General features: G+C 32.3%; 1 protein-coding gene across 1 annotated transcript; it reads right to left on the bottom strand.

Annotated features, from left to right (window-relative positions):
* LOC133668708 (cationic amino acid transporter 4, vacuolar-like) lies at window positions 1–8,895 on the bottom strand. The gene is made up of 14 exons (XM_062088657.1): window positions 8,440–8,895; window positions 7,676–7,877; window positions 7,234–7,318; window positions 6,179–6,319; window positions 5,972–6,090; window positions 5,785–5,881; window positions 4,478–4,650; window positions 4,310–4,376; window positions 3,838–3,996; window positions 3,434–3,698; window positions 1,546–1,654; window positions 1,145–1,257; window positions 552–627; window positions 1–430 (listed from the first exon to the last, which is right to left on the bottom strand). The coding sequence occupies exons 1-14, from the start codon at window positions 8,606–8,608 to the stop codon at window positions 274–276; spliced, it is 1,932 nt and encodes a 643-aa protein (XP_061944641.1). The 5' UTR covers window positions 8,609–8,895; the 3' UTR covers window positions 1–273.
* Between the last annotated feature and the right edge of the window lie 13,863 nt (window positions 8,896–22,758).

Consider the following 22,758-nt stretch of genomic DNA (forward strand, 5'->3'; position numbering starts at 1 on the left):
TTTAGTAAACACTTGTTTTTATTTTTTCCCCCATTCAAATACTGCTTGTACCGCATATTTGTAAGAACCATCACGTTTGAGCTATATGCTATTTACATGTCTGCACTAGAATTGTAGAAGATGCCAGCTAATTAAGCAATACAACTATACAGCAAAAGATTGATTTCCCTTCTATCAGCTAGAACTATGTACCATAGCAGCAAAAAAGCATCCAAGAATGCCTCAGATGGAGGAGAGATAGATGTGTGTTTATGGTGCATGCCTTGCCATGATCTACGCCAGAAGATCTGAAGAGGTGCGGTAGATCTCATCAGCATGGGCAGTAGGAACATAAACTGCATTCTTCAATGAGCTGTGGGTCCGACCATAAAATAAATAAACTAGTGCCCCTATTAGCAGCCATATGGAAACACGGAACCATGTGCCAGCCCTGCACATAGATGCATAAGATCGACACTACAGTCAGACGTGGAAAGCTTGGTGAGATTGAGCTCAAATGAAAAACTTTATTAGAGAGAGTGAGAGGCGAAGTTAATTGACTGGATACTCACCCCAAATTAACTAACAAGTATGTGTTGACAAGAATGCAAGCAACTGGTAAGAATGGAACAAAAGGACAAACAAAACCTGGAAAAAGGCCAAAAAATAATTCTGTAAATGATTATTGCATGCATATCGAACACCATTTTTAAATTGGAGGTAACAGTATCATACAGTAAGTATGGGTAAGACTATAAGCACAGGCTTCCCAAAGAGCTACAGTAGTATGGTTTAGCAATGAATACTCATGTGATACGAGCAAGAAATTCCTATACTATACAACACCAGCTTTTCTTTTTCTTCCCCTCAGCTACTGCACGTGATATTGAACTTTCAAGAAATTCTATCAAGTGATGTTGTTTACCAATTCATGTAATTTTGAGGGTTTCTTGAGTTGAAGCAATGTTTTCTTCGTTACTTCAATCCGCACCAGCCATTTTAAGATTCTATACATATTAATCTGACAAAACTTTTTAAGGCAAGTAGCCAAATGCCAGCAGAGCTTTGCAGCGGTAACGAGGTTTATGAAATTCTTCACCAAAATACACAATACCCAACCTCAACCAATATCCTTTAACATTGTATTACATAAGCTTGAACATACCTCCTGAGTGTCCAAAGCTATGCCTTGCATTGTCTTGTGCTAAGCAAGCCAGAACAATCAAACTGCACAAAAGAATAGCTCCACCCACTGTACACAATGTGAAGCGAAGAATGCTGGTAGAGTAAAGATCAAGTTGCAAACCAGTAGAACCATATCAGTCACATATTAAGGTAAAACATGTCTTGGACTAACCCTATACTGCAGAAGATGAAGTCTTTGTTTTTTTTTTTTTTTAAGAATTGTTGTGCTGTATCTCCAGAGAAAAAAAACTTCCATTTATTGTTTATACACATTGAGAACTCACATGCCAAAGGTTAAGAACAATTCTAGTTGTGATAAGGGGACTCATGTTAGAAGAGTGAATCAGATGAAAGCTGCAGATTTTAGAGCAGATGACAAACCTGGGAATATTTTCAACAGAAGCTGCAGATGCAAGGACAAAAACACCTACGCATACAAGAGCTATATTCCAAGCAGCAATTTTTCGCCTTTTTTGTTCATTCTGTTCACCTGTTTAATTGACACAAAACAAGAAAACTAATATCAATTTACATATCATATGGAATTTGTCAAGAGAATTCCAGTGAATATGTTAATGCAGAAGTGTTTCCTTAAGTATTGTTTATTTAACTATGAATGGTAGAATATGTCATTCCAATTAATAATAGGCTTCATGATGCCAACGAAATTCAACAAAGAAATAAAACAAACTCATGGACCATACACAAGCATCCACATGTACAGCCAACAAAAGAGGGGTCACTGTTAAAGGAAATGGTTAAGGCAACTCTGTATCACATAGATTTGGTAGATAGAAAATTTACCAGATTTACCAAAACCTAGAAAATTAGGATACCTGGACGAACTGAAAAGTCAGGTACAGTGTGGATTTGTGCCAATTATCAACAAGAATAATATTAGTCTTCCCCTAAAAAAAGGTCCCTTCAGATGGGCTTATACATGTCTAGCAATGAAGAACAAAGGAATGGCAATCATTGTGCTTTTCCAATTGGTTTCAAGTTATGGGTTCAGTTGAATTAATGTACCACAACAACTGAATGAAAGAACCCATATGACACATCCAGAAAAAGGATTTAAAGATTCAAAGCTCTCTTCTTCCTCTTTCTTTCTTCTCACTCTTTCATATACAGAAAATATTGGAAATTTATTTAATTAACATGATTTAAATAAATTATGGGTAAATAAGAAATTAATTTCAAAGAATCCTTAGTTTTTCTACTCGAAGAACCTTGGTTTTCCTAGATTTAATTCTTGATTTATGGTGGTTAATCAAAGGTTGATAATTTTGGAAATTAATTCTTATTAATTCTTCAATCTTTTAGCTTCCAAAAGTCACTATAAAAGAAGTTGAAATAGTTTCTAACATGAATTTTTCATATTTTTTCACTCTTTCTCACCTCATTTTTAGAGTTTTCATTCTCTTTTATGCTTTTGTTTTTTCTCCCAAATCTAGAGTTTAGATTCATACTTTGTTGAGAGATATTTTGAGTTCATTTATTTTGGTTCAAAGACCTTTTTTAAAAATATATCTAAACTAAGGTGGCGGTGTTAGAATCTTGAGAGAAATATTTCAAACATTCTAGTTGCACAAGTATGGAGCAATAAAGTCTTATGGACAAAAGATTCATTCTTAACAACAACAAAAATTCCATTCCTTTAAAGTAGGCTTTGATATTATATATATTGCAAGTTTAAATATATACTTAGTATGCATGCTATTAATATTTTTATTATATTTATGTTGAAAGTATATTTCTCTTAGAATTTTATTTTGCATGTTTATAGATTTAAAATTGTATGCACTATAGGCTTACCTTAAACAATCTTTTATGTTTTGTATGCTCTTGTTATGATAAACTAAACATCTTCGCTCTAGTCTAATATATAATACAACATTCTTTGGCCATATCCAGCCTGGATTTCACCTCCTACCAGTTTCATGTTATCTTGCCAAGGCTTATCACAAAACATTGTGTCAGCACAGATGCTTACTTTAGCTAATAATGTCAGTTCAAGTAATGTAGAATGCAGTATACCTTTTTGAGAGTACTCAGTTGTTTTGCAGTGTCTAAGCACTTTCTTTGTTGTGCAACCTTGTAAACAACTTACATTAAAAATCAACATTTATGCTTTATAGCAGTTCCGCTACTTCTTGTTACGTATATGCATTTCAATGTCGAGCTAAAACATGACGACAAAAAAGTACGGGAATAATAGAATGGAAAAAAAAATTCATGTTCAAACACTAAAGAATGCATTGGGTAGTACCTTGAGCCATGTGTTTCCGAAGAAGCATGCATCCAATTGAAGTCCCTATATTGTCAAGTAAATGTTGACTAAGATCATAGTTGCTGTGAGAACCCTTAGGGTTTTGATATGCAATCTCCTGAGAATCAATATTAAACTGCAGTGATGGTGAATTAATCAGCTGCTGAAGTGATGGCTGAAGTGGCACCTCATTCGGTGGAACATATCTGAGTACTAGCACTGAAACTGCAACAGAAGTGAAAGCAAGAAGTGTACCCACGCTAACCTGTACCCAGGAAAGGAATTAGGAAGCCTTGCCTTCCTATATTTTTTATAGCAGAAGGTTCATGTACATAAAAAATAAATAAATAAACAGCAATGTATTATTCCTCATAAAACATCTCTAATTCAAATGCGTAACATACCATTCCTGCCAACTGTGAAACATCCATAAAAAATGCCAGGGCTGCAGCAAGAATACCAATTATTACTGTGCTCTTCACTGGAACTTGTGTGCGTGCACTAATGTCTGAAAAAAAAGATGGCAACAATCCATCTCTAGCCATTGCCATGAACATTCGAGGCTGAAAAGAATTCATGGAAACAATCAATGACTAAATAGATTTATACCGTTTTGTATTTACACAAAAAAAACAACACCGACTCCTGCAAAATGGCCTTATCAAGCAGCAAAATAACATGCACCTATAACTTAAAGTTAACAAGTCTCATGCAAAGCATATAAAAAACAAAAGGCAAAAGTAGTGATGCAACTTTTGTGCACTTACTGGAGCTCAAAGAAATTTGAGAGCTGAATCTATATCCATGCTACCACATTAATATGTTATAAAGGACTAAGAGTTATTCTAAATCACTGGAGAAACATGGATTACGCACCTGAGGAAGAAGCGAACCCATTAAACTAGCACAAAGAGCAGTAACTGCCCCAGTTGTTATTATGTACCTGCAATTATAAAGTTACAAATCAGATTACAACTGACTTTGAGGGAATAACCTCAAAGTTAAATAACCAATCAAATTGACAAACCAGGAGGAAAAGCTTACACTGCCCATTGCATCCCATGAGAAGCAAATGCTGAAGAGATCGGGGTGTCTGGATCCAATGCGTAGTATGGCACTAAGCCAACAATAACAACAGAGACAAGCATGTATAGAATGCAACATATAGACAAAGCAACGCCTATACCTAAGGGCAGATCACGTTGAGGATTTTTCACCTAACATGGTAAGAAAATGATGATCATAATGTAGTTAAAAAGCTACAAAAGAGGCCCAAAGTTTCACTCTCAGAGGCTAACATGGTATGTAAAGATAAGATTAAACTACTAAATAATAACTCAAACAGAAATGACACAAATATAGAGATGGAATCAGATTAAGAATGGTACAGAATTTTATCAAATTACATCTAATAATACAATATATACATGGTTGCCATCCTAGTTATGTATCAAGCATGGTCTCCCATAATTATACTCCCTTTGTCCAAGAAAAAGCATCTTCCTATCCTTTATAATGTCAAATTATAACACAAGTTTTCTTTATAGAACACATTAAGTCATATGTCAACAATCACGCAGAAGAAATGAGACCATAAGATGCATAGCTACCACTATGGCATAGATGATAGATAAAGAAAAACAATACATTCTTGCTTTAATAACTCCCAGAACGATTGATGAATTTGTAACTTTATTATATCAAATTTTGAACCAGGTAACTTCCACTGACCTGCCAAATTACAGACACTTCAACTTGTGCAAGGACATGAAGAAAAGTAAATGATTTTTCAAATTTAGTCATGTTCATGTATCCTAGGGGTTCATCATTGATGCAATCGTAAAACAGTTGAACTCATATTCATAAAGCCGCAGATTTGAATATTAGAGTAGAGTTATTTAATACTCTTCCTACCAGGATCCCACCTTGGCAAGACCACAATAGCCTTTAATAATGCCTTTTGAATCTTAGGTTAAAGAGTGTAGAATAATTAGCTAGGTATGCCCAAACAAGAAATCATGTCAGAATGTACACATTATGGTGGTATTAATTTACAATAATAAGCTAAGTAAACCACATCTTCATATAGGACAGAGGTAAGATCAGGCACACAAGTTAAGGGATCAGAGACCAGATTTCTGAATAGATTAGGAACTAATGCACAATGTGGGAAGTCAATGAATATCTGTTGAGTTTGCATCATAGGGTTTCCACAAAGTTTGATTTTTAGTTTAGCAAGGAAGTAAAATGAAGAGGATGAACTGTGAATGCAATCTTCCTTTCTCATTTCTTCTCTTGATTCTTTTTTCACATGCAACACCAGTCATCAGTCATTCCACATTAAAAATTACCTCCTCAGCAGTGCTAGCAACAACATCAAAACCTATGAATGAAAAGAACACCACAGCAGATCCTGCAAGCATCCCATTCACTCCAAACGGAAAATACCTATCAAACCAGAGGGAAAACAAAAGAAGATGAACTAGACCACTAGGGTAGATATAATGAGCCAAAGTAGACAAAATATACACTACTCACCCACTAGGAAGTTCATATCCAATCCATTCAGTCTTGAAAGCTAAATATCCACCAACTATTATGATGAAAAGCATCCCAAAAACATTCACTGTTGTAACAACAGTCTGTGCAAATGAACTCTGCAAGATGTAGTATTTACTAAAACAAATTAAAAAACAGATGCATGCCAACACAAAAAACATAAATTGAAAAGAAAAAAAAAATTACCTCCTTGATTCCTATGCACAAGAGCAAAGTGACAACAAGAATCAAAACTGCCGCACATGGGTCTACCACAATGCCAAGCCCAGGAATGGAGTGGCGGGCCAAGTACGAAGGCAGGTTATCCTGACCTCCAAAAAATAAGGCCTGAAAAACCAAAGAGACAAGTGGTTTGAACCAAGATAAATGAAATAAATATATTATGAGAACCATAGATGTACAGCATCCAAGGAAACTAAGTCACCTGATTAGCTTGAAAGTTTTTTTTTTTTTTTAAAAAAAGAAGGTTAAAACCTCAATGATAGTTATAATCATTCATCTGAAAAATGATAAAGTTATGTCCAGGAAAAAAAAAAGTTGAAAAAATAATGCTGTATGTGTTACCAATCAAGATACAATAACATTCAGAGTGAGCATTATTGAGCCACTCTAAAGCTCATGCCACAAAGGACCAATAGTTACTCTTCAAACTGTGAAGTATTATACCACCATTTGGATACCTGGGCCAATGACCATTCAGATCTGGGGAAACTTTCTTGTATCAATTTTCACCAATGGTCTAAGACTAAGGAGATAGAGAGAGGCCGGGGGTTGGGTGGAAGCATACATGCCACTAACCATTGGCCAAATCTAACTTCATTTTGTTGCTCTTAAAGGTGAAACACTGGCATATTAGTATTCATTCTATAAGATGTAAAGACAAAATAAGACTGCTTATTAAGTGATTCAATCTTGGAGAACAACAATATGAATAGCTTTAAAATGAGCGGGCCTATTAGTACTTTAATGGCACACCATTGTTTTGAAGAGAGAAAGGGAGTGCCATTAACACTTCATGGAGTGCTAGCAGCCCTACATCTTTATAATTCATGAATCATGATCAATTACTACTGTTTCTTTAATTTTGTGAATGGTGCACATGCATGAACAAAATCACGCACGCATCTCAAGCAAATGCCCAGAAGCCATAAAAAAAGAAACTCTATTAGACACTAGGGTTTAAATAGGAATTTATTGCATAGATGGACGAGAGAGCTTCACATAGAGAAGATCTACAGCACCAGATTTGGGGTTAGGCCACGAGCAATAGCTGAACCACCAATTGTATATTCAAGAATCAATGCCCAGCCAACCAACCATGCTGCACTGCAAGACAATATGTTCAAGTCCTGAAAAGGGCATAGCAAAGCATATAGATATAGATTTACTTAATCTTCCATTTAATGAGCTTACTGATTATGTCCTTTTGCAATTTAATCTTCTTATCAAAAGCAGTAACTTACCACCAATCTCAACCATCAAGATGCCTTTATAACAATTCTTAAGCACGCCATTTTTATAATTTCAAAGATGTATCAAGTTGTGCGATCTGTATATTTTGAGACAGGGATTGAAACCTCAAATTTTTTTTTCAATGTCATCCTTAGTAACAATAAATAATAATGTGAATAAAGACGAGAACTAATATAGAAAGCTTAAAATTATCCAATAAGTTGTAAATACCCTTCTCCTATGCAAATGTATGCGTAATGGTAGGCACTTCCCGCTGATGGGCACCGGCAAACAAGTTCAGCATAACAAAATGCTGAGAGAGCAGCAGCAATTCCAGCAATGAAGAAAGAAACAGTAAGAGCCGGTCCTGTCTGCTCTCTAGCAACCGTTCCTACAAGAATATATACTCCAGCTCCAATCGTTGCTCCTACTCCTGATTAAAAATAAAATAAAAATACAACCAGTGTTAATATCAACATGCATAAAATCCTCCCCCAGCTAAACTGGATAAATTTGAAAGGAAATAGAATCCCACCCAGCAGCCCAAGATCCCCATTAACTGCCGGTAATTACTAAGGGAGTAAATTCATGACTGAACTGAACAACAAAGAGGATTCGCATTTCAGATTTTCCAGGATATAAAATATAACCAACATTTAATAGTACACAGCCACAAGCAATAATTGTATTTATTAAACAAAACCTTAAAGTTAACGAAAACACTGACAGCTAGCTTCATTACAAAGAGAAAAACAAAAAATACCAATAATAAAGGCAGACACCAGACACGAGACAGGACGGACGAACATCAAATTCACATAGAAAACCTTGAGACTTTCAAAGCAAACCAGAACAAACGCAAAAAAAGAAACAGCATTTCAAGGAAAAGCAAAGATGCTCACATAGCCAATATAGGAAGGAAGGAAGAAACTTAAACCATGAGAAAAACAAAACCCAGGTGGAAAAAAGGAGAATTAATGGAGTTAGTTACGAACCAATGGCAATGATGTCAACAACAGAGAGAATCTTAGCTAATTGTTGGGTTTGGCCACCGCTATGGCTGCTGACACGAAGAGAATCCACTTGTTTTCTCCTAAAAACACAGCTCCTGAAGCTGAATCCCTCATTCCCATTCCCGTTGCTTTGCATGTCAGCCACACCCATAACCAAACTGACATAAAACTCTCTTGTTTCTTCTTCTTCTTCTTGATAATAACAATAATAAAAGGCGGTGTGGAGAATGAAGAAGGGATGGGAGGGGGGGTGGCTGGCTTTTGGGGTACGTTGAATCTGCCCTGAATTTGAAACCAAATCCAAAACTGAGAATTGGAGGATCGAGATCGAGAGAGAGAGAGAGAACAATATGTAATTATTATAAGTATATTGAAGAATTTTGATCCATCATTGACACGCACACTTTACTTGCGTGTCTTCTTTTTGGATTTGCTTTTGGAAAGCAAACAAAAAGATGTAACTAATTTTTAAAACAAAGGCAGCTTTTGATTATTGTCAAATAATAGAAGAGACAAGATGAAAAAAACAGATAAGACAATATAGAAAAGAAAATTAAAACAGAATGGTAGAAGAAAAAATAATTTTTTTATATATTTTATTTAATTATGATGAATAAAATAAAAAATAGTATATTTTATTTTTAATATGTATTATTAACAAACTTATATATTTAAAAAAAATTAGATATTCTTTTTACTTTAGTTTATATTAAGTATTAAAATTAATAATATTATAATAATATAAAATTAAGACTAAGTTGACTAGTTAACTTGGAGCTCAGATTGGTTCGAGTTAAAAAAAAAAAGAATGATTGATTCAACCTAATTCAGTTAAAAATTCAATTCAATATGAGATAAAATATAGGTCAAAAACTCATTGATTTTTTTGGAAAAAAATTGGTCAAAATAAGGTTGTTTTGATTTTTTTTTTGTCAGCCAAGTTGACTCTTCTGACTAGTGACCTGAACCTTGCATCAGGTCGACTCTTGAATTATATTTTTAAACTATAATAATATTCATTTTTATCCATGCATAAACTCGGGTTAACCCATGTTGGCCCTTTCAACATGTGACCTGGGCCCTTTCGCGGTCAATTCCCGAGTCATGTTTTAAAACTATGATAATAACAATTTTATCACTACATTCACCCAGGTTAACTCTGGTTGACCTTCTTAACTCGTAACTCAAGCCTTATCTCGAGTTAACTCTCGAATAAAGTTTTAAAATTTTGATAATAACTACTTTTATTTTATGTTAACACGGGTCAACTTGGGTTGACCTTCCTGACACATGACCTAGACCTTACCTCGGGTTGACACCTAAGTCGAGTTTTAAAATTATGTTAATAACTACTTTTGTCCTTACATTGATCCTGGTCAACGATTAATCTCATTTGTGACCCATGCCTTATCTCAAGTCATCTATTGAGTTGAGTTTAAAATTATGATAATAACCACTTATTCTTACGCTGACTTGGGTCAACCCGGATAGTGATCCGAGTATAGACTAGTGACCCGAGATTCGCCCTAAATCGACATTTGAGTTAGGTTTTAAAACTATGATAATAACTATTTTTATCCTTACATGTTTTAATTGGACAATTTTGAAATTAGGAGTTTTTACAAGGATATTTTATGAATAAAAAATAATAAATATTGTCTCTAAAGACATGTTTTCTTTGTACCTCTTGTTTTTGAAGTACAGAAATTTACTCTAAAATTATCTCAAAAACAGATTAATTTTTATGTCTCTATCTTTGTCTCTTCTACCATACACATCATTGTTTTTATTGTCTTCGTTCCTATTATCTCAGGACAATAATCAAATGCTATCTAATAGTTATAATTATAATTATATATATAAAAATAATTCCTAAGTTGAAAACATTATAACTGTCTCACAAGACAAACACAACAAAAATATTTTTTTTATTAGTTTGGCATAAAGATCAAAATAAGAGAGAGATAAGAAAAATAAAAATTAGTCATCGAAGCCACATTGTTTACTCGTCGCTAACACATGCTATTTTGGGATGGAGAGCTCATTGACATGATTCAAACATCACCAAGAAGGGCCATGGATAGAGCTAGGAAGAAGCTGCTTGTGCCACTTGAATGTAACAGGCTTTCTCACACGCTAACGATTGCAACGCACACCCCAAATACTTTTTTTTTTATTTCATCCCTTCTTTTCTCCTCGGTTTGGCCTTAATTAGGTTCAGATGAGATGAAATCTAGAACTAAATTGAAAAGCAATCAAAGAATTAAGGACCAAATCAAAAAATTAAAATGAAAGAGATCGATGGCCAAATTAAGTTAACTTATTATGGTCATGTAACAACCTAGGTCATAGATTTGGAAGGTTAACCTGGGTTGACTGTGTTGATCCAGTATGGTGTCGTTTTTTCTTTCAATTAGTAAATTTTTATTTTATTTTATCATTTTACAGTTTGTTGTTTTGCATTTGAGCCTAATTAGGTGAGTTAAAGGTTAAAACAACGACGACTTCAAAAACAATTTGGAGTGAGATTAGGCTATAGATGGGGCGACTGAACCGTATTTGCGCTCGTTTGGTCAAACAGGTCATACCTAGTCAACTCAAACATGGTTAGAGTTGAAACCTAAGCCATATAAAGGACCGCGACATAGAGCAAAGCTAGATAAATAAATAAAAAAAACAAATGAACTATGCTAACAAGTTTTTTTTTGTTTCGATTCAACTTTTATTTTTATTTTCAAATAAAATACTAACACATGATTAAATAAAGATATTAAATAGCATGACATGTTGCAAGATCATGTTTTCTATCCGCATCTAATACTTAACATCTTGGTTCAATCTTTGTTTATCATGAATGATTATTTTTAGTGTTTATTAACTCATATGGTGATCGATTATTTTTATTAAACACATTAATCAAGCTTTCAATGTGCATTTGAGATTTTTCATCGACATAAAAAAATATAACTGGATCCACATGTTTTTTTTATGTTTGAAAGTGATTTGGCCCGCAACATACCACATGTACTAGAATTAATTACTATGCACGCACTTATAATTTATTGCGGATTCTCCCAGTAAAATTATCATTTTACCTTTGAGAAGACAAACCACTTGACTGGATATGAAAGGAAATACGATCTTTTTCATGGACTCATTAGTCATTACAAAATTAAATAGAGGTGAATTAGTCTTTTTAATTTTTTGTTGCATAATGAATTTACTAAATTACCTTTAAAAGAAAAAAAAACATTTAACTTAGGCCAATGGTTTTTTTTCCTCATTTTTTTTGCACAGTATAATGATTTAAATGCCCCTTAAAATTAAACTTCATTAGTTTTGTGTGCAATGATTTAAATGCCACTTTCTTTTGTCATTTTATTTTGGCTATTATTATTATTATTATTATTATTATTATTATTATTATTATCATGTGAGGTTAGGGTAATTGAGTCTTTTAATATATATAAAATATAATTTAAATGAAAAATGGTTGGCATGTGTTAGGTGACGCTCATGCCTTTTGGGTGATGTATGTAGAGTCGTTTATATTTGAAACGTTGCCTTTTAGGCCACGTGTTTGATGTGTCTCATTGTCCCCATCATGGTGGTGAGGTGTGTGCCATCAGATGAGCGACAATTGAGCTATGACAACAAATGAGCGACTATTGAGCTATAACAATGTGTTTTTTCTCTCTTGTTTTCTCTCTCTCCTCCTCAAAAAATATGTTAGGCATTGCAAAAAACCAAAGAAGTCTGGTCATTTATCCATTAAATCAAATTAGGTCCCTATTCTTTTAATTGTAATATATTTAATCTTGAATCATACATTGATTTGTTTTTCAAGTTCATCCCTTGGAATTTGATTTTTTATTTAAAATTTGAACCTTATTTTTTTTATTTTTATTTTTTCTTATACTTTTCCTAATTGAAATTATTTTTCAATCTCATCTCTCGTAATTTTATTTTAATTTTTTTATCAAGTTTGGTTTTTTTAATTTATCCCTAATTATTTTTGTTGGTTAGGAATTTGACACTGTAATTTTTTTGGGTTTGCCTTTTATGGTGTAATCTAGTTTCATGATCCGTATCATATGTTTTGAAGATTAGACTGGGCTGGCTTTAGTATTTTTAGGCCTTTTTTTAATTATTTTTTTAATTTCATCTCTCAAAATTTAGCTGGTTGGAAATTAGCTTTTATTATTTTTTTAACTTTTCTTTCTATGGGATTATCCCAATCTCATGTTCTTATGGATTCGGTAGGTTCACTAGGATTGACTTAAGTCTTTTTTTTGTTGCTTTTTTTTCCCTTTCAATTTCACCATTTAATATTAGATTGATATGATGTGTTGAACCATTGTTGGTGTGTTTTGAAAGACTGGGTAAGTATTTAAGTGAAGAATGGTTTCATTTATGTGCACACCTTGTTTTCGATAAATTGTGTGAATGATTATTGTTGTTACTCAATTTTGAACCCCACGAGCTGGAGATGGTGTATACCCGTTTTGAAACAGGAGTGTAGAAGTTTAGCTCATGTTCGCCAGAAGATTGACAAAAGCAGAGGAAAAAGAAATATATATATATATATATATATTAACCCTGTTTGAGCTGTTTTCTGCTCTTTTTTATCCTTCCCCTTTACTACCAAAATCATCAGGTTTTCTTAGGTTGATCAGGAGTCTTTATAATGCTAAATTCATTCCTTTTTATCTGGTCTTTAAGGTTGAATAAATCCCTCAGAATCTGCACTAAAAAAATAGTTATGTTGCTGTCGCAATTTTTTGTTCCAACTTAGGCTCTGATTCTGACTCGGTTTCGTACGATATCTGACCATCCTAGGTATACTTTGTCACTCATGACATGTTGAAAAATTAATGTACACCTTTATTAGGTCCTAGGGATCATTGTTCTTAGAGCAAATTCTTAGTCAGATTTGGATGCTCAGCATTATCAGATGAAGAACCCTTTTGACCAACTAGATTACTGTCAGATTCTGTTCTCTAAAATGATTTTATCTCACTTCGACTCCTTAATCAAAGTTGTAGTCCTAGACGTGTAGATGATTTTAGGCTTTTGAATCGCTTGATTTCGATATCATAAACTCAAGATATTCCTGTTTGAATATCTAATGTAAAGGTAGAGAATTCTACCGCGAGAAGGATATTGACCCGAGTCTGCACTAAAAAAACTCTATTTTTGGCCTGGTTTTTGTGATTTTTGTTCTTAGTTCATACTCTCAGTCATATCAGGATTCTCGGTATTCATCAGTTTTTGAGTTAGACCCGAAGATCCCTTTTGACCAACTAGATTACTGCCAATTTCTGTTCTGTAAAAGATTTTATCTCACTTCGACTCCTTTATCAAAGTTGTAGTCCTAGACGCATAGATAAATTTGGGCTTTTGAATCACCTGATTTCGATATCAGAAGCTCAAGATATTCTCATTTGAATATCTAGTATGAAAGTAGGGATTCCTGCCGCAAGAACGGTTTTTTGCCCAAGTTCACAGGATTGATTCGAAGGATTTTTTTTGGACCAAGGACTGAATCGAAAGGTGCTAAAATGGATTGAATTGAAGAAGGATATTGAAAGCTAGAGAGGGGGGCTGGATCATCATAAATGACAGGATTTCTACCATACCGAATAAGAAAAATCACGTTTTTGTGCAGCTATAATTCATAAGAAACAACAGCTTTTGACAGCTGCAAAATGCCATAAAAAGAAGAACCTCACCATCATCTAATGGCTGGGATTTTATCCCTAACATAGATGGCTGGGATGATGTGTTAATGTTGGAAAGAAATCACTAGAATTAGCACATAATCAATGACAATATTGTAGTTTCCTCATTTTAATTATTTGGCTGCAAATCAGCTAGGATTTGCATCCTAGATTAATGCATTGAATCTTTCCTAATAAGAGCTGTGTATAGACTATATATACGCTGCCTCTGCTGACCTAAAAGAGGGGGAGAGGAGAGAAAGAAAAAAAGAGGAGATGGAGGCAAAACAAGGGGAAAGAAAGGAGGCTTTTCTTTGATACTAAAAAGCTTGCACTGGAACGTGAAAGAGAGGTGGAAAACGCAGAAAAGAGAGAGCATAAAAAGGAGACAAAAAACAGAAAAAAAAGAGAGCATCAAAGAGAGAGCAGAAAAGAGAGGAGAGGATAGAGAGAACACAGCAAAATAAAGAGAAGGAAAACGTAAGAGAGGCAGGCGATAGGGAAACCAGTCATTTACCAGCACATAGCTGAAATATTTCGTCCGTTTCAGCATCTCTATTTTCGTCTGTCATTTACCAACAGGTAAGAAGGCACGCGGGAGCTGTGTCTTTCGGCCTTGGGTTTTATTTTCTGCAAATAGGAGCTGCAGTTTGAAGGAACACGTAAGAGAGGCAGGCAATTGTATTCAAGGAAGCAAGCGTGAGCTGTGATTTTTTTGGTCCCTAGTTTCATTTTCTACAAACAGGAGCTGCAGGTATAAGCCCCAATCTCTCATCCTTTGTTATTTTTATACTAAGCATTCGGTTGTAAAGCTTTTCTTCCTTCTGAAATAATTGGTTTCTGTTTAGAAAAACCAACGCTTGCCTATTATTTTTTTTTCATGATTTTTGAGTTCAGTTGCTGCCCGTGTAAAAAAGGTTTTTTCTTTCATGTTTAGGAACTTTTACATTTAGGAACTTTTCTTTTGTTTTCCTTACACCCGTTGGAGAAGAAATCAGCCGGTCTTTGTTTTTTTACTGATTTCTCCCAAATTTTTTTTGTTTTTATTCTGGCTATCTGCGCATTAAGTTGGCTTTGAAATTTTTATTATTATTATTGCTTTAAGCTTATTATAAATCTTAGAATATATATGACGGCTTTTAGCTTTTATTGTGATTTTTCATTTGTGTTTAATTGCGTTGCTTGTGTTTTCGATAAAAAAAAATAAAAAAATGTTTTTTGTGTGTTGCATACGGTCAATACCCTAACATGTTTTAAACGTTTTTTTATATAAAAAAATATTAGAAGTTTTGAAAAATATGTTTTCGCATAGATTTCTTAAACACAAAAATTATTTTCTTGCATTTCTGGATTTTACAACATGTTTGTAAAACTCCAAAAGGTGTTGGCCAATATTCCAAAAAATATAAAAATTTTATTTTATGGAGAAATCATCTAGTATTCACCATTAATGTTTGGATAAAGAAATCCCAAAGGAATGAATATCCAAAATATTTAATGGGAATAACTTGTTATTATTCACTGTTAATATTTGGATAAAGAAACCTTAAGTGGTAAATATCAAAAATAATTTTCTAGGGATAATAAGTCATCACAATCTTTGAAAGAAGCCTTGATTATAATCGAGGACATTTCATTTTTTTTACTCTACGATTTACGAGCCGTGAGAGTATAAAACACTAAGGCAAAAAAAGGCTTTTAAAGCGCCCTAGATTTCTAAATTTTTGTCCCTCCTCCTTGCGATTTACGAGTCGCAAACTCTTGAAATACTAAGGGAAAAATGAGCTTTTAAAGCACATGGAATCTCCTTGGATTTCTATCTTAATAAATTTAATCTGAATCAAACACATATTTCAAGAGATCTGCATTGGTTCTCCTTGGTACTTTGTAGACATATCAAAGGGTGTGATCCACATTGACCAAGGATTATTTCTTTTTAAACTTTCAGCCCAAATCCATTCATCATAGCAAAACGTATCCTAGGAAAAACACCAACACCATAGCAATTATAAGGCAAACTAAACACCAAGCAGCTTACCTTAGGTAGGGTGTATTAGGGGTGCTAATACCTTCCCTTTATGCAACCAGTCCCTTGCCTTAGAATCTCTGAAAGACCAGTTAGGTTTCTTAGTGACCATAATACTAGGTGGCGACTCCATTATTCAACAAAACCAAAAAGACCCCTAAATCAATCGAGGATCACCGCTCTGCCGCGAGGGTGCGACAATTATAAAAAAAATATTTGATGTGTTGAACCATTGTTGGTGTGTTTTGGAAGGTTGGACATGTTTAATCTCTATATAAAGAATGGTTTAATTTAAATGCACACAATGTGTTTGATAAAATATATGAATAATAGATTGAGAAGATATGATGTGAGATATTGAATTGTATTATAAAAATGGGTAATGATTGGTTTAGACATTAAATTGTATTACAAAAATGGGTGATGATATAATTGGACATTGAGTTGTATGAAAAAAAAATGAGTGACAATAATTGAACATTAAATTCTATTACGAAAATGGGTGATGATATGTTTGGACATCTAATTATTTTACAAAAATGGTGACAATATGATTTAATAAAAGTTATAAATGGACCAAAGAAAATTGGGTATTGATTTAAAATATTCTTTTGAAATTTAAAGGGATATTTGAAGTGAAACCCGCTGCAAAGAGAGCACATTCCACAAGAGCTTCAGGTACACGTTCATTACATGACTTTTTTTTAATTAAATAAGTGTTTAGCATAATTATTTAGCTTAAAGTACGCGTTCATCACATTCCACCAAAATAGATGATGATAATTGGACATTGAATTCTATTACAAAAATGGGTGACGATATGTTTGGACAATTAATTGTATAACAAAAATGGTGACAATATGATTCAGTAAAAGTTATAAATGGACTAAAAAAAATTAGGTATTGACTTAGAATATTCTTTTAGAATTTAGAGGGATATTTGAAGTAGAACCCATTGTAAAAAGAGCGCATTCCACAAGAGCTTCAGGTACGTGTTCATTACATGAATTTTTTTTATTTAAATAAGTGTTTAGTATAATTATTTAGTGTGTAAATGAAGTATGCTACGAATATGTGTTCATGAAGTGAAACTAAGCCGACCGTAATAACAAAAGTTAAGATGTGAAAACTAAGTCCGCTAAAATGGGATGAACTATGTTATGAAAATGAGTGTGTCGTGAAACTAAGTTGGCCACAATGCCAAGGGTTATGACGTGAAAATTGAGTCAATCATAAAAACGGAGGCTATGATAAGAAATTGAGTTGTCTGCAATGATGGGGGCTTTGTTGTAAATTTGAATCTACCATAATGATGGGTTCTAAAAAGTATTTTAAGACACAAGTTATGATTATTGAAATGGATAAATGAGTGTATAGTTGATGGAATATTAACCTACACATGAAAATGATAGTATAATAAGGGGGGGAATAAATTAAAAATATGGTGTAGATTGAATATGCTCGAGAAAGGTCCCTTAATGTTATGTTATTATCAGAGTATGGTAAAACTCTTACTTGAAATGGATACTCATATACTTATTATATATTCTATACTTCTATATGTTTTATAGATACATTATATCCACCATCTCTATCTTGATATCACACTCCAAATACCTCTTAGTTATTCCACATTAGGTAGAATTTAGTAAAATAAATTAATGTTATGTAAATAAACTTATCATATGTACTTAAGCTACTAATACAATATGGATTGTAAGAAAAACAAAAAGCAAGGAATTTTTTTTTATTTGGGGGATGTTTGTATATATTCAAGAAAGTTTTGTGATCTTATTATTTTGCATGTATGTTGTGTATAATTATACTTTTTGATAGATGGTGAGCTTGAGGCCACCTTTATGTTGAAAAAGTTATGATTTGATTTATTTTGGAATGGACCTTTATATAGGGAAAAATAAAACCTTTTTTTTTTTAAATATAGTCCATTTTGCACCAATATAATCATTTGAAAGAGAAAAAATGTTTTATAAGATTCTAAATTCCTATATTATAGGTAATTGAATGAATACCAAAAACTCAATCAAGATTATCTAAAATCTATATCTGTTGATTTTTCTGGGTCAGTGATGGATAATAGCTTTTGGTTTCAAATTCATGACCGAATAATACCAAACCCTACCTGTTGGTGTCCATTGTCATCCTTGTTTGGGATCTTTCTAATCTAGTTTATATAGATCAAGTATATGATAAAAAAAAAATTATTAGAAAAAGAAAAAATTTCCTTGACCCTTCTATAGAAAACTATTGATTATACTTTGCTTTTATAATTTTAAAAATAGATCAAGCAGAGTCAATATTTAAAATTGTATAACACTTTACATCTTTACTAACACAAAAAAAAAGTGAATAATTTTTTTTAAAATATTTATAAGATTTCCATTATATCCCAATTAATGATTAAAGTGTCATTGTTGCATTAAAATAAGGAATAAATAAATAAAAATAAAATCACTGAAGCATAAATAGCTTTTTCCTCCTCCCTTGCCATCACCACCTGCAAACTAACCTAGACTTGTTCCAATTACACTAATAATTATTTGAAGATGTAGGAGAGAGCAAAGAATGATAAAGTCCCAAACATCAAGTTTAGCAAATGCCTCCCTCGAGCCAAACTAACAAAAATCTTTGACATTTACTAGTAGCATCAACACTCATGATGATGATTATTCTACAAACTCTTAATGCAAAACCAAGCTTACAAACACAAAAGACTCTTTGACAAACCAAATCAAAAAAATTATTCCAACTAATAATCCACCTAAAAATTCATATAACTATTAGGGAATATTGGAAAAACAAAACAAAAGGTCTTATGACATGGAATCCAAAATTGATTTTTGTTTTGAATGTTGTTCTGCCTTCATAATCGTGAAACTTATTAATAGCTTATTATTTGGTATTAAAAATGGTTGGTTTGTGAAGTTCCATATATAGGTGTGGTAAAAATTAGTATTTAAAAAATGATGGCTACGACAATAATAAGGAAATGGGTATAAACACATGGCCTATGTTCGGCCATTTAAGAGGGAAAAAGAAAAAGAGAGAGCTTGAGAGAGTTTAGAAAAACTACAGGAAAATAAGAAAATTAAAGGAAAACCTTTTAAATTTGTGAGAGATAAACCTCCTAAATACTAAATTGAGACATATCATATGAGGGGAAGTGAGAAGAAGTAGATTTGACAGAGACTGGGTCATGACAAGCAAGGGATGGAAAAGAGGAAGAAATAGAAGTGGATAAAAGTTTGTTCTTTTTACAAATTATTCTTGAATATTGTGATTTGAAGGTGAGAATTACTTTTACTAAGACTATTAGTGTATCTAATGAGTAAGAGTGTGATATAATTATTAGAAATGAACCTTAGTTATGTGTTTTGATGTTGTTATAGTGGAATGATGTTGTTTACTATGAATAGTCATTTGACATGGTTTGATTGAGAGATTTTTGCCTATAGAGGGTAAATTTGATTAGTTTAATTTATGTTAGATTCATATTTAATGGTATTAGAAAAGATATTGAAAGGAAATAGGTGTTTTGAATGATGAAGAGATACATTAAAACACTTAATTACTTGTTAAAGTGATAAGCTAAAAACATAGATTTGTCACTAGACTTCTAACTGTAACTTGACTCTTAAAATGTTAAAATATGGTATACCTATCTTTATGGAAGTTATAGGTATGAATATTAACTTTCAAATGCAACTGGTTTTGCATCATTTGGAGCTATAAAACTCCAAATATAGGCAAACAACTGATGAAAGGTCTAACCTAGAACCTACTAGACAACTCCACATATTATTGTAAGGAGTACTTTTTTATACCTAACTGGCAAAACTGGGTTCATCATCCTTCATAAAAGTTATAGCCTTATATCTTATATTTCTAATAAAACATTGGTAAAGTTGATAAACGTATCTTGATAAGGGGTTTATGGAAAACCAATGTTTGTTGCTTCCATTATTGAAGAGAAGCCAATGCGTATTGTTTTCTTGAAACAAAAAAAAAAGTAGCCAATGTTATGTTTGTTGCTTCCATTGAAGAATGAGAGTCATTGTTATGTTGTTTTCATACCTAGATGAAAGCCAATGTTTGTAGCTTCCATCATTGAATGGAAGCCAATGCTATGTTTGTTGCTTCCATCGATGAATGAAAGTCATTGTTATGTTGCTTTCATACCTAGATGAAAGCTAGTGTTTGTAATTTTCATCGTTGAGTGGAAACCATTATATGTTACTTTCATAATTGAATGAAAGTTAATAATATATCGTTTCTATTGCTAGAAGAAAACCAATGAGATGAAGTGTTTGTGAATATTAAATATGACTTTTGAAAGGGAGATAAGGTTATACTTGTAAAGAAATGAAGATTTTGGATTGGAAGGGAAAAGATGTTATATTAAGAAAAAGATAATTAGTATGTCGAAACTTATTAAAATTTATTTAAATGATGGTGTGCGCTTGTGGATTTCATTATTAAACTTTATTATTATTATTTTATTATTGTCATTTGCATAATCATCGCGCACTGTAGGGCAGGGTTGATATATTAAGAGTAGATTTTGTTGTATTAGATATATTTTGTACTCACACTTTTAATGTATAATAAGTAGAATCCTTAACTTTATTATGTAAATTAATCATTTTGTAAACTTTTTAAATACAGTACCATGCATTTATTTTTCTTATCACATATTTTATATTCTTATCATTTTGATTTTTTACAATTTATTATTTATATTTCATAGAAGAAAATTTATTGTATGATAATTTTGAGTTGTGTATATGTAAGATAAGGTTAAGGAGGATGGGTCCATGTTTATGGTGTTGTAAATTTTAAGTTGTGATTGAAGATATCGATAACTTAGTATTCTTTAAATATAGGGGAAATTTTGCTGAGATATCTATAGAATTTAGAATAAAAAAAAAAAAATAACTCTATTATTGCATATAAGCATATTATTTAGATATAACATATGTTAAAAATTGAAATATTCAAACTCAACTAGTACTTCATTACTATTGTATAGTCTCAACGACCTATTTTACAACACAACCAATCACATAAATTCTCAAAGTTTTTTTATTAAGATTTCATCATAAAATCCATGACTAAATATTCAAATCTTCACACCATATTAGAGTCTTAGAACTCTCTTGTAGTAAACAATCCAAATAAAATAAAATAATTTTTATATCTTTTAATATTTCTCATATCACTAATTTTTGAAGTAACATGCCTTTTCTTAAAAATTCATCCCTCACTATTTTATATTGTTAATCATAATCGAACATTGATTAAATAAATTTAATTCATCTACCCCCTAAATTTATCCATTAGCTGACACCCATATATACATTACCTCTTAATTAACTTTTACAAAACCCAAATAATCCAATTTTATTTTCAATTGCTATAAAATTTCAAACTAAATTATTTCTAATTTTTTTTATTCGCCCATAAAGAGAGAGACCAATTTTTTTTCTTTTTAATATGTAATTTTGGTTCATCACTCAATTATCCATTTAATTCTAATAGCATAATAAAACATCAAAATCCAATATCAACATATCAATTCATTCAATTTAATCATTTACACAATGTTTCGTTACAAGATTATTCATCAATTCATCAAAATAAATGTATCCATACTTAAAACAAGTTAACTTACCATCTAAAATCTAAGAAAATGGTGATAGAAGTGTTGGAGATAAGTTTTTCGCTTCTCCTCCTTTTCCCCTCTTCTTGCCGTCCCTTTCTCCTCTTTTTCTAACCAAGAAAACTCCAAACCCTAACTTAGAACTCTATTAACTCCCCCTTGATCACTTCAATCTAACCCTCTTTAGTGTTTATTTTAATTAATTTTAGTGTGGATTTTAGTAGAACTTTCACAAAATCCTTACCTCCCTCCCTATGCTCATGACCGGCCACTCAAGTTAATATATATTAACTTCAACCTCCATAAAAATATTGATAATCATTTATTATTATTATTAATTAATTAAATTTTATTTCCCAATTAAATTTTTGTTAATTTTGAAATTCTGTCCAGAGTTTACAAAACCTTTCCCAAATTGGATATGATGTTGAATCAATCCATGAAATGATATGTAGGCTGGTGAGTTGCAACGCTTCTGATAGCTTAAAATTTATTTCTAATTAAGGATGCCTTTGTAGATTCTTGATATCTCAAAAACAAGCTTTTTTTTATATCTTTACAAGATTTGTTCTTCAATTTTCAGTATGTGGAACACGTAGAATCATTTTGTTGCAAATAACTTCTTACAAGCATCCGAGCCTTGTGATTTTGGTTAAAAAAGCATGCTCTGATTTGCAGTACGACACTTTCATGTTCATTTGCGATTTTTTTTTTTTTTAATTTGATTTCTAGATAAGTTTTTGCTGTTAGTTTTTGGATCGATTATTGCAAATATTCTAAACAATTCACTTATTTTGCTCGCCCCTGATTTAGTATTCATATCATTTTTTTACAGCATTGTTTTACCGTTAATTTCAGTTTTGAATGAATTTCAGAGG

Source organism: Populus nigra, chromosome 11 (genome assembly GCF_951802175.1).
Source record: "Populus nigra chromosome 11, ddPopNigr1.1, whole genome shotgun sequence".
NCBI classification, from domain to species: Eukaryota; Viridiplantae; Streptophyta; class Magnoliopsida; order Malpighiales; family Salicaceae; genus Populus; species Populus nigra.

What these genes read in the sequence shown, in the direction of transcription:
- LOC133668708 (XM_062088657.1), bottom strand. Translation starts at nt 8,608, where the DNA reads ATGGGTGTGGCTGACATGCAAAGCAACGGGAATGGGAATGAGGGATTC. An exon ending in TGTTGACATCATTGCCATTG is followed by an intron (nt 7,878 to 8,439) that starts GTTCGTAACTAA and finishes ATTTTTAATCAG; the next exon opens with GAGTAGGAGCAACGATTGGA. An exon ending in TACATTTGCATAGGAGAAGG is followed by an intron (nt 7,319 to 7,675) that starts GTATTTACAACT and finishes ATTGTCTTGCAG; the next exon opens with TGCAGCATGGTTGGTTGGCT.